Source organism: Delphinus delphis, chromosome 10, assembly GCF_949987515.2.
Source record: "Delphinus delphis chromosome 10, mDelDel1.2, whole genome shotgun sequence".
Classification (NCBI taxonomy): Eukaryota; Metazoa; Chordata; class Mammalia; order Artiodactyla; family Delphinidae; genus Delphinus; species Delphinus delphis.
In genome coordinates, this window is record NC_082692.2 from 19,641,560 (window position 1) to 19,656,721 (window position 15,162).

At 38.5% G+C, this 15,162-nt stretch overlaps 1 protein-coding gene across 2 annotated transcripts; it reads right to left on the reverse strand.

Moving 5' to 3' along the window:
* Window positions 1–204: 204 nt before the first annotated feature.
* On the reverse strand, window positions 205–14,785 carry C10H6orf62 (chromosome 10 C6orf62 homolog). 2 transcript variants are annotated; one of them, XM_060023552.2, is made up of 5 exons: window positions 13,772–14,785; window positions 10,544–10,720; window positions 9,401–9,523; window positions 6,051–6,185; window positions 205–1,609 (listed from the first exon to the last, which is right to left on the reverse strand). In XM_060023552.2, exons 1-5 carry the CDS (start codon window positions 13,811–13,813, stop codon window positions 1,484–1,486), a joined length of 603 nt encoding a protein of 200 aa, XP_059879535.1. In that variant the 5' UTR covers window positions 13,814–14,785; the 3' UTR covers window positions 205–1,483. The 2 variants fall into 2 exon arrangements, with proteins under 2 accessions (XP_059879535.1, XP_059879534.1); XM_060023551.1 differs by having other exon boundaries at window positions 12,438–14,785.
* Between the last annotated feature and the right edge of the window lie 377 nt (window positions 14,786–15,162).

The following is a 15,162-nucleotide window of genomic DNA, read 5'->3' on the forward strand; positions in this document are numbered from 1 at the left end:
ATATTTTTTTTCTTTTCCATGAAGCCAGGCATAAAGCCAGGATGATAATTGTTAAAAGCTAACAAAATGTCCTTGATTCCCATACCTGTTGAAATTATAAACCCAACTTCTCTTGAGTTTACTGTTTAGCCATGTTTATAAACCCTCCTAAGGTCATCAATAACGGGTACCCAAGCGACTTAGAAGAAAAGTTACCACTTCGAGTTTTGTGTATTCACCTGAATAGTCAGGGAACTTTCACCTATTTTATTTAGGTTTTCATTTATTCAAATTCCAACCAGAAGCTAAATACAATTGGAAACTGGTAAGCACTAAGTTTTACTCCAAAGGAGTAGGATCATTCAGATTTACTCCGATAAAAGTATGCAACCCTTAAGCAAAGCTTTTCTTCATTTAAAAGAAAAATAAAACCAAAAACCAAAAAAATCTATACAGTAGTCTTTCCTTATGTTCATTGCACAAAATGAGTTCTCCTTTTAGAACTTTGACACTCAATGGTGTTTTTGTATGTTTTCACAATTTAAGATCCAACTTTAGTAACTTTTCTACTTCAAAAAACCCTAAGTTTTCCTTTAGGGTGGTGTAAAAACCAGTATTTCTGCACAATTCACTGGAATTTTTTCCTTTATAATAAAAATCTTTTTAAAAACAAAAAACAAAACAAAAACCAAAAGGAAAGTCCTCTACCTATTACGGTTTCTGCAGCTATGAATGTATCTCTCAGTTTTATAGCTGCTTAGCTACTTCAGACTCCAGATCTGCTTTAATGTGTATAACTGAATCCACACTGAGCAGAATGCTCTTTCATAACAGCAACTTGGGGAGAGATCTGGAAATAAAATACATATATTTATGAGTACCAGGAAACAAACATGGCCCAGTAATATATGAGGCAAGAATGCCTACAATGAGATGCTTTTTTCATTTAATATTTCTTTCCCATGGTTGTATTTTCTTTTTTTTCTTTCTTTTTTTTTTTTAAACAACCACTTCTGGTCATTAGAATGAATCTGACAGTGCTCTGGAACAATGTGATTATAACAAAGCTTTAAGTTTTTAAAATGTTATTTATACCTGTTACATTCACTTCTCACCCTCCAAATACTGATGACAGATGTCAAAGAGGCAAAAACCAGCACAAATGGAAAGACTATCAAAAATGAGTATCACCTTGTGCTTTCAGATACATTTAAGCATTTCAGTGTACAATAGTCCTTTCATTTCACATTTTTAGTAAGATGCTGATGCAGTGCAGCAAATATGCAAAGCATCTTCTTTCACACAGTCTGTGCAGAAGACATCTAATTTAAGTTCTGAGATACAAATGATAAAAAAAAAATCCAGGATGAACAAGTTTCAAAATGCATAGTGTTCTGTGCATGAGTCCATTTTCTTTAAACTCTGAAAGAATAAAGTGGTAAGAAAAAAAGAAAAAAAACTGCTGCTGCACTCTCTGATCTTCTCCATTTTGCTGGTCAGCACTCTATTCTGGCATATAAGGATGGAGGTGATCCTCTATGGTGCCAACTGCCCAGTGGGTAAGCTGCTCCTGGGGCAGGTAGAGGCAGATGCTGCATAACTTGAAGATTGTAGCTTTGTTTTTTGGAGTCTGGAAGGGGAAAATTTTTTTTAATATTCTTAATAAATAAAGACTTTAACATAAATGACCGATTATCACATGAAGTCCATCTCCCACAATTTATTAAGCACTTAATGGACACAGTAACAAAGCATACAGAGTAAGGGAAGAAATTATGGTTCCCATCCATAGGGACCTTAGCCTAAATAGGACAGAACCTTGCCATACAAAATATAGAGAAAACAGAGTAAACATGATTATAAACTAAATGTTTACAGAGTTTATGCAGAATAAAAAATTGAAAGTTAGGAAGGTCAAACACAGACTACTTGCTGAAAGAAATCAGGGTTAAAAGCATTTCATGGAGACAGATTTGAACAGAGGTTTGCAATCACATTTATATACAGAAAGACAGCAGATGTGGTGAAAGTAGATGGTAGAGAGATTAGAAATAGGTAAAAAAGATTTAAGTGTATCCTGGGGGAAAGGACTAGAAGGCCAAAATATTAACAGTTAAATCAAACTCTAAGTATTTTTTAAAAAGCAGTTACTATTTTAACATCTAACATGTGATAAACAAATGCTAGGTGCTTTCACAAATAACCACTGCTAGTAAGTGGAAGACGAAATCTGAACCCAGAACTGCCTTCAAAGTTTTGCATCTTTTCACTATAGCACCTCTTAAAAAAAAGGTGAAAGACTGCCTTTGCCAATGTCTGAAGCAGACTAGCTACCTACATATGTAAATGAACCTATACATATATTTTCATTTTAACTTTTAAAACAACCTATGACTATTCAGACTCTAGGCATATGCCTCTATGCCATTGCGCATTCAAAGTTCTTTTTTGCTGTAGCCCTTATCATATATATTATATTAGGATATAAAGGACAGAAGATCTCTGCTAGATGATTTTTATCAAATTTCTTAATTTCTGGATTTCCTTAGCTATAAAATGGTAGTAGTAAGATCTACATCTCAGAAGACTGCTGTGAGGATTAAATAAGCTCATACACGTAAAGCTCTTAGTATAGAGTCTGGTGCATAATACAGTTGACCCTTGAACAACATGGGTTTGGGCTGCTCAGGTCCACTTATACACAAATTTTTTCCAATAAGTATACTGGGAAAATTTTGGAGATTTGTGATAATTTGAAAAAATAGACAAACCACGCAGTCTAGAAATTTCAAAAATAGTTAAGTGTGTCATGAATGCATAAAATATATGTACAGATGACCCTTCAACAACACAGGCGGTGGGGCACCGACCCTACCTGCAGTTGAAAATCTGCATAGAGTTTACAGTCTTCCCTCCATATACTCGGTTCCAGATCAGCAGATTCAACCAACCACGAATTCAACCAACTGCAGATCGTGCAGTACTGTAGTATGTATTTATTGAAAAAACTTCATGTATTAAGTGGATCAGCACGGCTCTAACCTGTGTCATTCAAGGGTCAACTGCAGACCCTAGTCTATTCTTACATAGGCCTAAGGTGAGTGACATTTAATATATAATTAATGTGTTAGCTTTCTACCTGTTTTATTGCTTTGCTTTCAAAGGATTACATTACCATACAGTATGCCTCTCTCACAACTGGAGAAATAACATAGCCTGTAAGTGGCTTTTAAAAAAATGTTACAATGTTTCTAATACTGTATTATGAATATGCCTATAATACTGTATGCCATAAAACTTTCATAGTGATTCATTCATTAGCATTCATTAGTGGACAGCTAGGCTACCAAGAAGCAATCGTACCGGTTACAGTACGCTGTCATAAAGCAACCATACTGCACTTCTTCAATATCAATACATGGATCATTATACCTGTAAATAAATATGAATTTCTTTTTCACATTATCTTTTTGATGACTAATGTTACTAATATAATTAGTAGATGTTGCTAATATAACACCTAGTGTTTTGTATCATATAAAACAATATTGTAGTTACTGACAATTCATCTTGTAAATAAAATTCATAAACTTAGGTATCAATAAATACAGTATAGTACTGTAAGTATATTTTCTATTATGATTTTAACATCTTCTGTTCAGCTTTATTGTTAAGAATACAATATATAACACACATAACATACAAAATACGTGTTAATCGACCATTTACATTATTAGTAAGGCTTCCAGTCAACAGTAGACTAGTTAAGTTTATGAGGAGTCAAAAGTCATATGTAAACTGTACAGGGGTTGGCACCCTTAACCCCTGAATTGTTGAAGCATCAACTGTATACTATAGGTGGTGGCCACCACTATTATATCAATTCCCTCATGAACTAGTGGAGGTTGATTCTTCCATATAATGCCAATACAGCAACACATCTCCAGCTTATGAAGATCGAGAACAGAACCTGAGTGGAAGAAGGGGACTAAGAGCACTGAAGAACAAATTAATCTACAACTAGCAGATACCAGTGATCCCAGTGTGCCCAGGACTGACTGAGGGGTTTCTAGGACCTGGGACTTTCCAGTATTAAAACCAGGACATTCCAGACAAACTGAGACTACTGGTCACATCCTACCTTCAACCCAAATTTAGCTTATGAGCTTATAATTTTCTTTTCATTAAAAGTATTCAAGCTGTTTGCTTCATAAAATATTAACACCTGACCTCGATACATAAAAAGAGATGATTTGTTAACTTATTTAGCCAAGAAACTCCTTCAATTCACTAGTCATTTCTATATAGTATTATTGACCTCATATATATTCACGTGAATATGAAGTTGCTACACTAGTGTATGTTATTATTAAATCTATGACTAAAAATCTGTTGTGGATTCCACAATATAAGTCAATAAATACCCTGCTATACAGTATTTTCTCAACAAGTAACTCAAATGAAAGTACACTACAGGCAATTAAAAAGGAAAAAAGAGTCAACTAAAAAGTATTCACCAAGGGCTTCCCTGGTGGCGCACTGGTTGGGAGTCTGCCTGCTGATGCAGGGGACATGGGTTCGTGCCCCGGTCCAGGAAGATACCACAGAGCGGCTGGGCCCGTGAGCCATGGCTGCTGGGCCTGCGTGTCCGGAGCCTGTGCTCCGCAACGGGAGAGGCCACAGCAGTGAGAGGCCCACGTACCGCAAAAAAAAAAAAAAAAAAGTATTCACCAAAGGAAAGCTGAGGTAAAGAAGAAACTGAGAACAAACAGTAAGGCCAAAACCAAAAACACCCCACCTAAATTGTATGGTTCTTCTATCAGTTTTATCAGATGCTTCCAGTGAAATTAATCTTCTTTTTTTTTTTTTGCGGTACATGGGCCTCTCACCGCCGTGGCCCCTCCCGTCGCGGATCCGGAGGCGCAGGCTCAGCGGCCATGGCCCACTGGCCCAGCCGCTCTGCGGCATGTGGGATCCTCCCAGACCGGGGCACGAACCCATGTCCCCTGCATCGGCAGGCGCACTCCCAACCACTGTGCCACCAGGGAAGCCCCTAATCTTCTTAATTCCCAGTTTTTTTATTTGTACCTACACCATAATTACTTAACTTTTTACAAAATGGAAAATGTACAATCTTCCCAAGTAGTCTATCAGCTCCTTGAAGGTAGCAGTATGATTCCCATTTGTATTTTTCTAGTACCTTGCATAGACTCGCTCTTAAATAAAAACAAAAATGTTCTACAATGTAATTAATAGTGTACTTTTAAAATAAGTCTTAATTTAAATCACCTTCTCAATGAGGCCTTCTCTGGTGACACCATCTAAGAATTCACACCCAACAGTTTATGTAATTCCCTCTTTTCTCTTAGCACTTATCACTATCTAACTATATATTTTACTTATCTACTTCTAGGTCTCCCACAATGGAATGTCAACCCAAAAGGAATTTCTAACTTGTTCATTGCCGTACAGTGCCTGGCACTTAGCGCTCATTTGTTGAATGAATGCTAAATAAATTGAAATGATGCCATTTTTAAAAGTTAATAACAAAGTATCGATTATCTACTATAAATTCTAAGTGATGATATTTAGGCTTAGATTGGTAAGAATAAACAACACTTTACAAAATAAAAATCAATTTGGAATACCTGGATTGCTATTTAAATTGGAAGTACTTATTTAAAACACATGTGGACCTTTTAAAAACAGATGTGCCTCATCCTTTCAGGTATTATTTAAAAGGTCTAGGCCAGTGCTTCTCAAAACATAATGTGTTATCACTTGAGGATTTTATTCAAAGTAAAAATTTTGATTATTGCACACTGGAATCATGACTTCTAAAAGCTCCCCACGTAGTTCTAATATGCAGCAAAGTTTTGGGAACCACTGTTCTTGGTTAAGGTCAGGACGTCTGTTTCTTGGTTTTTAAGTAACTTCAAAATTAATGCCATGTTGAAGGAGCAAAACAGAATTAAGTAACATATAGAAAACAGTCTGCTAACCAATAAGCTTTTAAAATGAGCCCTTATGTGGTTTAAAAAAAAAAAAAAGAAAAGTAAAAAACTGCTTACCTGCAAGTGCTGTCTGTCAATGAAGAGAAACACTGACTGGTTAGGATTGTTGACAACAATTCCAGTCTTGTCCTTTCGGCTCAGTACGTGCAGAAACTGTTTTTCATAGTCACCGTGATGAAACTCAAATTTGGCCTAATTAAGAAATATAAATGTTTATGTGTAACCACAAACATGTTATATACCACCTGAAACATCAACTGCACTCGTATGCATAGAGTTGTGCTGTTCAGTACGGTAACCAATAGAGGCTACTTAAATTTATATTAATTAAATGTAATTTAAAATTCAGTTCTTTAGTAGTACTAGCCACATATCAGTATGATCAATAGTCACATGTGGCTTGTGGCCTCCATTCTAACTAGTCTCTTGAGATACAGAAGATTTCCTTCATCACAGAAAGTTCTACTGGATAGCACTTCATAGTTTGACCTTTAAGAAAAACTACACCAAACTGACTAAATCCTAATACTCAATGATTTTAAGCCAAATATCATAAAATCAGATTTTCAAACCCACTCAGCTCAAGACCCCTACCTTAGTATTTTAAGCCCAATGACACATCCCTTCTTGCTATTATAACATATAAGGAATACTGTAGATGGTTCTTGGAAATAAATCTATTTATATTCCAAATTCCAATCCCAGCTGCACATCTCACTACTTATACGACCTGTGCAAATCCCTTAACTTTTTAAGACTTAAAACAGGGCTCTAACCCATCAGTTAAGAGGAGTAAACGAAATGTAAAGCCCACACCTGAAATATGCTTCCAGTCCTCACAAGGATGAGCACCTGAGGATACAGGAACCCCTCAAATTTTTTTTTTTTTTTTTTTGCAGTACACGGGCCTCTCACTGCTGTGGTCTCTCCCGTGTGGAGCATAGGCTCCGGATGCGCAGGCTCAGCGGCCGTGGCTCACGGGCCCAGCCGCTCCGCGGCACGTGGGATCTTCCCGGACTAGGGCACAAACCCGTGTCCCCTGCATCGGCAGGCGGACTCTCAACCACTGTGCCACCAGGGAAGCCCCCCCTCAAATTTTTAAAAAACGTTTTTATATGTATTTTTTCAGATGATTAAAAAAAAACTTTTTGTTATGAAGAACAGTTATCAAGTCAGTCATAATATTCTTTTAATCTTTTAACATGAGGAAGATTAACACAATCCTCCCACAAAATGTCTGTGAAGAGGCCAAATGCTAGGTGAAAACACCAGGCTAACGGGGAATTCAAGAAACGTGGAAACTTTAATCTGATATTTAGATAGTGAACTGTAAAAATGATTAGTAGTCCATTCAGTTCAAACAATCTTTATTCTCCTATTATGTCAAAGACAGCAGAAAATACTAACATGGAAAAAACATCAGTTCCTGCTATCTAGGATTTTACTACCCAGTAGTTTTTCTCATAAACCATAACGCAAAAGATGTTATGGTATCCCCTATGTACTATTGTATGTAAAATGTAATACTGAATTGTACCTCTGCACAATTCATATATTTATTGAACTCAGAATACAAAAAGCATGTTATCAGATACTGAAAAATATGAATAAGACTATCTCAACCTTAAGGGACTCATACTGCTGAAGAGGAAAAGCACACAGAAATATAAAACCTAACCTGCTTCAAATCTTTCCCCGAATAAGATGTGGTTATTTGTAAAAAACCTAAAATGGGTTCTTACTGTTAAAGTGCTATGGGAAGAAAGAATTAACAGAGTAGACAAGAGTGCAATATTAGGAAGTGATTTTGCATTGGGCCTTGAAAGATGACAGTAATTTTCCTTGGAGAAAATAGTAATGGTAAGTAATTTGGAAAATGCCGTTATAGGAAACAGAACCTACACAAACTCAAGTGTCAAAATCAAGACACTGCTCAAGAAAGAAAGCCTCAAGTGTTTCAATATGGCAAATATCAGGGTGGATGAAGAGGCCAGTAGAGTATCACACTGAAAAGAGATTTGAGTGAGACTGGAAAAGGCCTTGTCCGTATTTCTATGGCACTTCAGTTCTATCCTATTTGAATATCCAAAGATTTGGGAAGAAGCGGTCCACACTGAAAAGAAAACTCTCATAGGTACCATGTAAGAAATAATTCCCGGAAGAAAAGTAATGAATGTTTTAATAGTGTGATAAAGAGCTAACCTAAAGCAACGGCATAAGGGATGAAGAGGAAAGAAGAGATCTACTTTACTAGTACTTCTCTGTACTTCACAGCACTGTGAATACAATAGAACTGGATATTTTAAAACAATCTTTACTCTGGTTCCTATTAAATCTCACGACTGAAGTATTCAGATTTTAAACTGCTTCGACTCAAAAAAAAAAAAAGTGTGAGTTAAAGTTTACTTTTCCTTTTCTCATCTATCTTGAGAGAAAAAACTATGTTATTTTTATTTAAAGCTTTTCAGGATATTTATGTATATTAAATTACTTCAGAGAAGTGTATTTGTTTTTACATTGTTACCTTATTTACTGCAGTAGAATTCTAAAATTATAAAGCTATTACCTATATCCTACTGCTTATATTCAGTCCGTAAGTTAACGTTTTATCATTCGTGGAGCTTTCCACAGTACAGGGTAGCGAATTAAACAAATTCTTTGTTTTTCTGATTGTTAAGTAAGTATGCTCATTAGAAATTTACTGAAACACATACATATATTTAAAAAGGAAAAGTTAGCTATATCTGACCTAAAACTAATCATAATTAACACTTTGGTGGATCTTGTTGTACTTCCTTCCATTCATATATATATATATATATATATATATATACACACATACACACACACTATAAATAAAATTAAATCATCAACACCCAGGTAAATGCCCTGAAATAAAGCACTAGAATTGTCAAGCACATCAAATGACAAGTCAAAACATAGCAAGATGTCAAGGAAAGTTAATTAAGAACCACTACTACATTTACTTTTCTCCTATAAAGTTTTTATGCAAATCAACTCCTAGAAAAGGGTTTAATTCATTTCTTAGATTCCTTTGACAACCAGGGTTAAGTATAAAGTATTTTAGGAGAGTGTGTGGTGCAGGGGAAGAGATTTTCTGAAGTTCATCTATGGGCTCCTCTATAAATAAACAAATGTCTACCTTAAAAGATTTTCTCTGACCATAATTTCAAGGACACACTGGATAGTTAGACCCACCTCATTCTCAAGAGATTCTATAATCCAAACGCTTCCTATTCTTGCATTACAACAGTCAAAAGGCGAGGAGGGACTCATGAAGTAAAACTTATTAGAGAGCATATTCCCAAAGAATTTCTTTAATTGGACCCTATTCTGAGTTTTCAACTTGTTTACATGTTCACCACACTTATTTTAGAATAAAATACCTGAACAGGCCTAAAAGGCTCATCAGATTCTTTCCACCGAGAGAACAGGAGACAGACAATTTTTTCAATATCATTCCGAGGCCAAAGAATGAAATCCATCTCCTGAGTACAGCCAATTACATCCTATAAAATGCCAAAAAAAATAAAAAATAAAAATTTACTTTCAAGGAAACAAAGCCGGAACAAGCAGTGTCACAACTTACAGGGTTTGACTACAGAAACGTTTTACAAGTGCAAAAGGTCCACTATACAGCCGACCCTTGAACAGCTTGGGCATGAAGGGCACTGAGCAGAGTCGAAATTTCAGCACACAACTTTATAGCCAGCCCCCCATACACCTACAGTCCTGCATCTGTGAATTCAACCAACTGTGGATTAAGTAGTATTGTATATGTATTTATTGAAAAAATCTGCTTATAAGTGGATCCTGGCAGTTGGTGCAAATCTGTGTTGTTCAAGGGTCAACCATGTATCACTTTATGTCTTTTATGAGGTTTGTATACAATTTGAACAGCTCATGACCTAATTCTAATTTTTATCTTATAGAGTCCACATAATCACTCAGTCCAATGTTTTTCACATCAAGATCTTAACTCAGTGCATAGTGAAAACTCCAACCGCAGCTCTAATTTTTTGTCTTTTTTTTTTTTTAAAGTCCTTGTACCATTATTTCCACTCTTCAAAATCAGAACTTCTAATATGAATCGCTACCTTCTAATCACAGATGAAATGCTATTTTTGTTGTATGCCGATTATTGAGGCCAACTAACCTCTTCCAGACCAGTATATGGTTATCTCCAGCCTCCCCAACAAGCCCACTAATCCCGGGGACCTCTTGTTCAAGCTTGCCTAGACTTTCTTTCAATGAGCTGCAGAAGTTTAGCAAAATTCCTTACTTATAAGGGGCACGATGTTCTCCCCTGAAAAAGGAAATCCCAATGAACAGTAATATAAACCACGAACCACAGCAACAATGTACACAATTACCAACATAATAACACATAAGAAAGTTATCCATGCTTTATTTAAATTCCACTTTTAAAGAGATTTATGACCATAATTAACTACCCATTCTTAGGAGGAAGAAAAACCCAAGTTTAACTCACAAAAACCTACCAAAACCAAGACAAAAATAGAATTTACCCTTCTCATAGACTGGTATCGAGGAGCATGGAGCTGTACCACATCCTTCTGTAAAAGCTCTATGGAACTTTCCAAGGAATAGCTGGAATCTCGCACACCTTTCAGGATATTTTCTTCATAATTATTTGTCATGACTGGTATAACCTCAGACACTTCAAAGAGTGCTGATTTTTTCTTCTAAAAGAAAAAAAAAAAGTGTATTAACCCAAAGGTAGCACACTGTCTTAACACCCAGAGTTCATATTACAATGTCATGTACCTTTATTCTAACCCAGCAAAATTCTTAACTGATGTAATTTTTGTACTGAAAACACAGATTTCCAAATAGGTGGATCCTTCTGTTCTTCTCCCAACCCCCTTACTCCTCTACCACACACAAACAGGCTATTATCAGAATGTTTTAACTGCATGGTTTTATAGCATTATGGTAACCATAGCAAGTACTTATTTTAGACAATATTTCTTAAATGGTGTGAGAAACAAACACCAGATACCCCTAAGGTTAAAAAAACAAAACAGTGATTTACTCTTGATGTAAATTCACTTAACTGGTCCTATATACAGCCAAATTAAAATTTCAGCAGTTTAAAATCAAAGCTCTTCAGACAAATTAACTGCTTCACTCCTTAAAAGGGTCAATTTCCATTACTCCTTCTGGATATTACGTAACTACAAGCGTCAACATTCAAGAAAAAAAAAGTCTACCAAATCTTCAAACGTAGTTAAGATCAAGGGCTCATCATCAACTTAGGTTATAAAATTTATCAACTGCTCAGACAACTGCCTGGATACTGTCCATTCAAAGAATAAAAGCAGGTTTTCATAGGTGTTAGAAGAGCTAGATGGTATAATCTGGGGCATCTCACAGATTACATTCAAATATCTAGTCTCACTACTTATATCTTGTATTTATTTCTAGTGAACCTACATTATAATGGCTTCAACTAAAATCTCATCTTATCAATGCTGCAATTAACAAAAAAAGGAAAAAAAGAAAAGTAAATCCGTGATATCATTTCAAAACAAACCACTTTTGAAACCACTTTAAAATGCTATACTCTAGTAGCTAAGAGCATTCTTAAATATTGAATACTAGTATCTTTAATAGTGGGGTAAAAACGTGGGAAAATTAAAGGGATACCAAGCTAAGATGATGTTTCTGATGTGAAATTAGCTCATAATTTAAGCACAAAATCAAAGTAGTATTTCCTTAATATTCATAACCTGACCTCATGTCAAAGAGAGATCGATTATCTAAGAAAGTGTCCATTATTTTAAGTTGCAAAAAAATACTGCTTTTATCATGTTCTCCTCACAACTTATTATTTGCTATTTAACTGTGAATTAATTCTGATTAAGACAAAAAAAATTTAAACTTCTTTTGGTCATTCTGAATTTTAATCAACTGCACTTCTAAACACAAATTAAACCTTTACAGTAATCAATTGCTCTAAGAATTAAAGTGCATTCTATTTCGTTAAATGTACCATGAGAAAAGGTAACGAGTTGATGAACCAGATCGCTTTCAGCATATAAACATTCTGATTCTAATTTACTACTTTCAAACATTCTGTATACTTTAAACAATCTTTAAATTCAGTTATCAAGTTCTTTATGTAACTCCACATAAATGAAATTCATTGTAAAACATAAATGAGTTTTACAAATGCTACCCACCCCATGTTAACTAAAAGTGGATCCTAAGAAGCTTTAGAATTAAGTAATACCAAACCAAGAGCACTCAAGCCTTCCGTTCATAGTTATACCGCAACTCCTTTGATTGAGATAATTAGCCACAAGAGTCAAAGTTAAAGCACACAAATGTAGACTCTTTAACCTAATATACACTTACAAAAATCACTTGTGCTAATTCACATTAAGAACTTTAAATTACCTTCTCCTTGAATACAAAGGCAATATACATCTTGAAGTCAAACTGGTCAGCTAGAGATTCTTTTTTCTTTCTAAGCTGAGCACGTAGTCTGTTCAGAGCTTGTTTCTTCCGGGAGTTTGGGTCCCCCATTTTGAAATACAGGTGGTACTAAAGCCTTTGGAAATTGTCACTAAACTATGGGCACTTTTTCTTAAGACTCAAGTACAACAGAAACAAGTCATTTTTTTCCTGCTAATATGATTGAATAGCTAAAATCAAGACTGTAACCCAAAAACTGCACCTTCTGGCAATATTAGCAGACTGTCATATTACAGGGTCAAGAAACAAAAGCTGCTGTCCAGTCATGTTTGGACAATAACGTTTGGGGTCAGATGGGAAAAAGGAAGGGAAGGAAGGAAAGAAAGAGGAGAAAATACTTGAACTAACTTTTTGGAAAACACATTTGGCTTAACTGCCAAAATAAAGGTGGGGGAACTGAAAAACCTATTAATAGGATTTAGGTGTGCAATAAAACACAGCTGACATCAGTCCAATCCTTAAAATCCATCCGGATTTTTTTCCCTCTTTTCAGAGAAGGGATAATGAAAAGGAATGGGGAGGGGGACTGTGATCCTTGCTTTCTGAATGTCAAAAAAAAAAAAAAAGGAAAGGGGAAAAAAAAGCCACCAAAATAACCCCCCAAAACAGGGTAGGTGAATGAAACTGAAATACCCAATTGGATTTTACCCAGCCAGATCCATGGCTGAAATACCTAATTAATTCTTAGTTATTTCAGATTTCACTATTGCTATATATTGTCAGTGCGTGTTATTGATTACACTTGGTGGTGAGCAAAGAGAAAAGTGCAAAATCGGTTGAGAAGGAAGGGGAGAGGTACAGGGCTTCCCTGCAATCAACTACAGTGTATACCGGGGGCGGGCAGCTGTTGCCCAAAGGAGCCATAAGAAAAAACAGCGGAGTCATTACCAACTTCCCCATCACCCACATTTTCACCCTCAGGCGGCTGCTAATGCTGCTGCCAAGGAGAATCATGATGGCACAGGGAAAGGGGGTACAGAATACAGTAATGACTCCGGCTCTGTGGTTAGACCTGATTAACGCCCGGGATCCCAACACCCCAAGTCCTGCAATGAGTCCTACATTCCCCAAGGGAGCCTTCCCTATGAATCTGCCCCCGTGCACGACCGTGGGGAGTGCGACTTATCTTCTTATGAGCATTGCTGAGGCAAAGGTGGCGGGCTCTTCTCCCAAATCCCAGGCAGTGCCTGGGGACCACCGGCCTTCCACCCCCCAGGTCCCACCCCCACCCTTTGCCTTCAGCGGCAGCGACTCACTCGCACCACGGGAGACACTGGATCACTCGGGTTTTCACTCATTTCATCGTGGAAACAATCCCCGCCCGGGTAGAGGAGGCGGGAGAGGGTAAATGGGAAGGATCAGTGGGAAGAAAAGAAAATAGTTGCGTTAATATTATTTTTTAAAGTATGCCCACCCCACCCCCCCCCAAGAAAAAAAAATTAAGTTCCCGGATTCCGCTCTCACGTTGAACAGACCATGTTTCCCGAGTTTGAATTGCTTAGGGCGGGGTCGTTAGTTGGTTTCCCAAAGGGGTAGAGGGTGGACTCGAGGCAGCTGGGTCGGGGGTGGGTGACGGGGAAGTCCCCTCCCTGTCCCCGCGGAGACCGGGACTCACTGACCGACTCTCGGGTGGGGTTCGGGCCCTCTAGCCGCAGCCCGCGGGCGGAGCGGTGGCGGCGGCGGAAGAGGCGGCGGCGGCGGGGGCGCTGCTCGCAGCACTGGCAGGAGCCATGTCAAGAGAAAACCACCAGCCAACTGAGCCCCTCCATCCCCGCTGCAGTGCGCACTGTGACCGGGCCGCCCGCGCTGCTGCCGCCGCTCAGCCCCCACCTGGGACCCATAGTCTGGCTCGGCGCCCCGGGCGGCGGCGGACTGGAAGGACGCGGGTACGGCGGCGACGGCGAGAGAAAGAGAGAAGGAGAAACGAGGAGGAAGAGGGGGGTCGGATTTGTACTGGCGGCAGAGGGGGAAGGGAGGAAGGGGAGGGGAGCCCTGCGCTAAGGGGGGGGGGTCTGTCAGCGAAGTAAACCCCCCAAAATAAAGTTATTTCAGTTCAAGCATCTGCTCTGGAGTCTTTCTTCTCCGCACGGGTCGAGTTCCGGCTCTCGGAAAGAAGGTCGAGGAGACCAGGAGGGGAGAGATGCTGAAGCGGAGGGTGGGCTTCCGCGGTGGCACAGCTCGGATCCCCCCCACCGGTGGCTGCGGAAGCGGCAGCGGCGGCGGCGACCTCGACGCCTCCCGGGTCCGGCGCAGAGTCGCGTTTGAGAAGAGAAGCGAGAACAAACAACTTAAAATGGCAGCGACGGCCGCTGCGTCACCCGCCCCTCACCGGCACCGCCCCGAACTCTCTGCGGCTGCGCACCCCGCGGGCCGCCACCATCCGCGCAGAAGCGAAGAGGGAGAAAAAACTGGAAGGGGGGAAGGTTTACATGGTTGTGGAAGAAGGGAGGAAAGAAGAGCTGGAGCAGAGGGTGTGAGTAAGCTTTTAAAAGGGTGATTCTTTGAGCTTAAGCTTCTTAGTTAACATTCCGCCTCAAAGGGAAGTTTGAGAATAGACACTCCCCTCTTGTCCAGTATGGAGTTTCCATAGGGCGTGGAAAGGGCCGACCCATTCTCCCTCCGCCCCCTCTGTCGGGAGGTCCCGGGC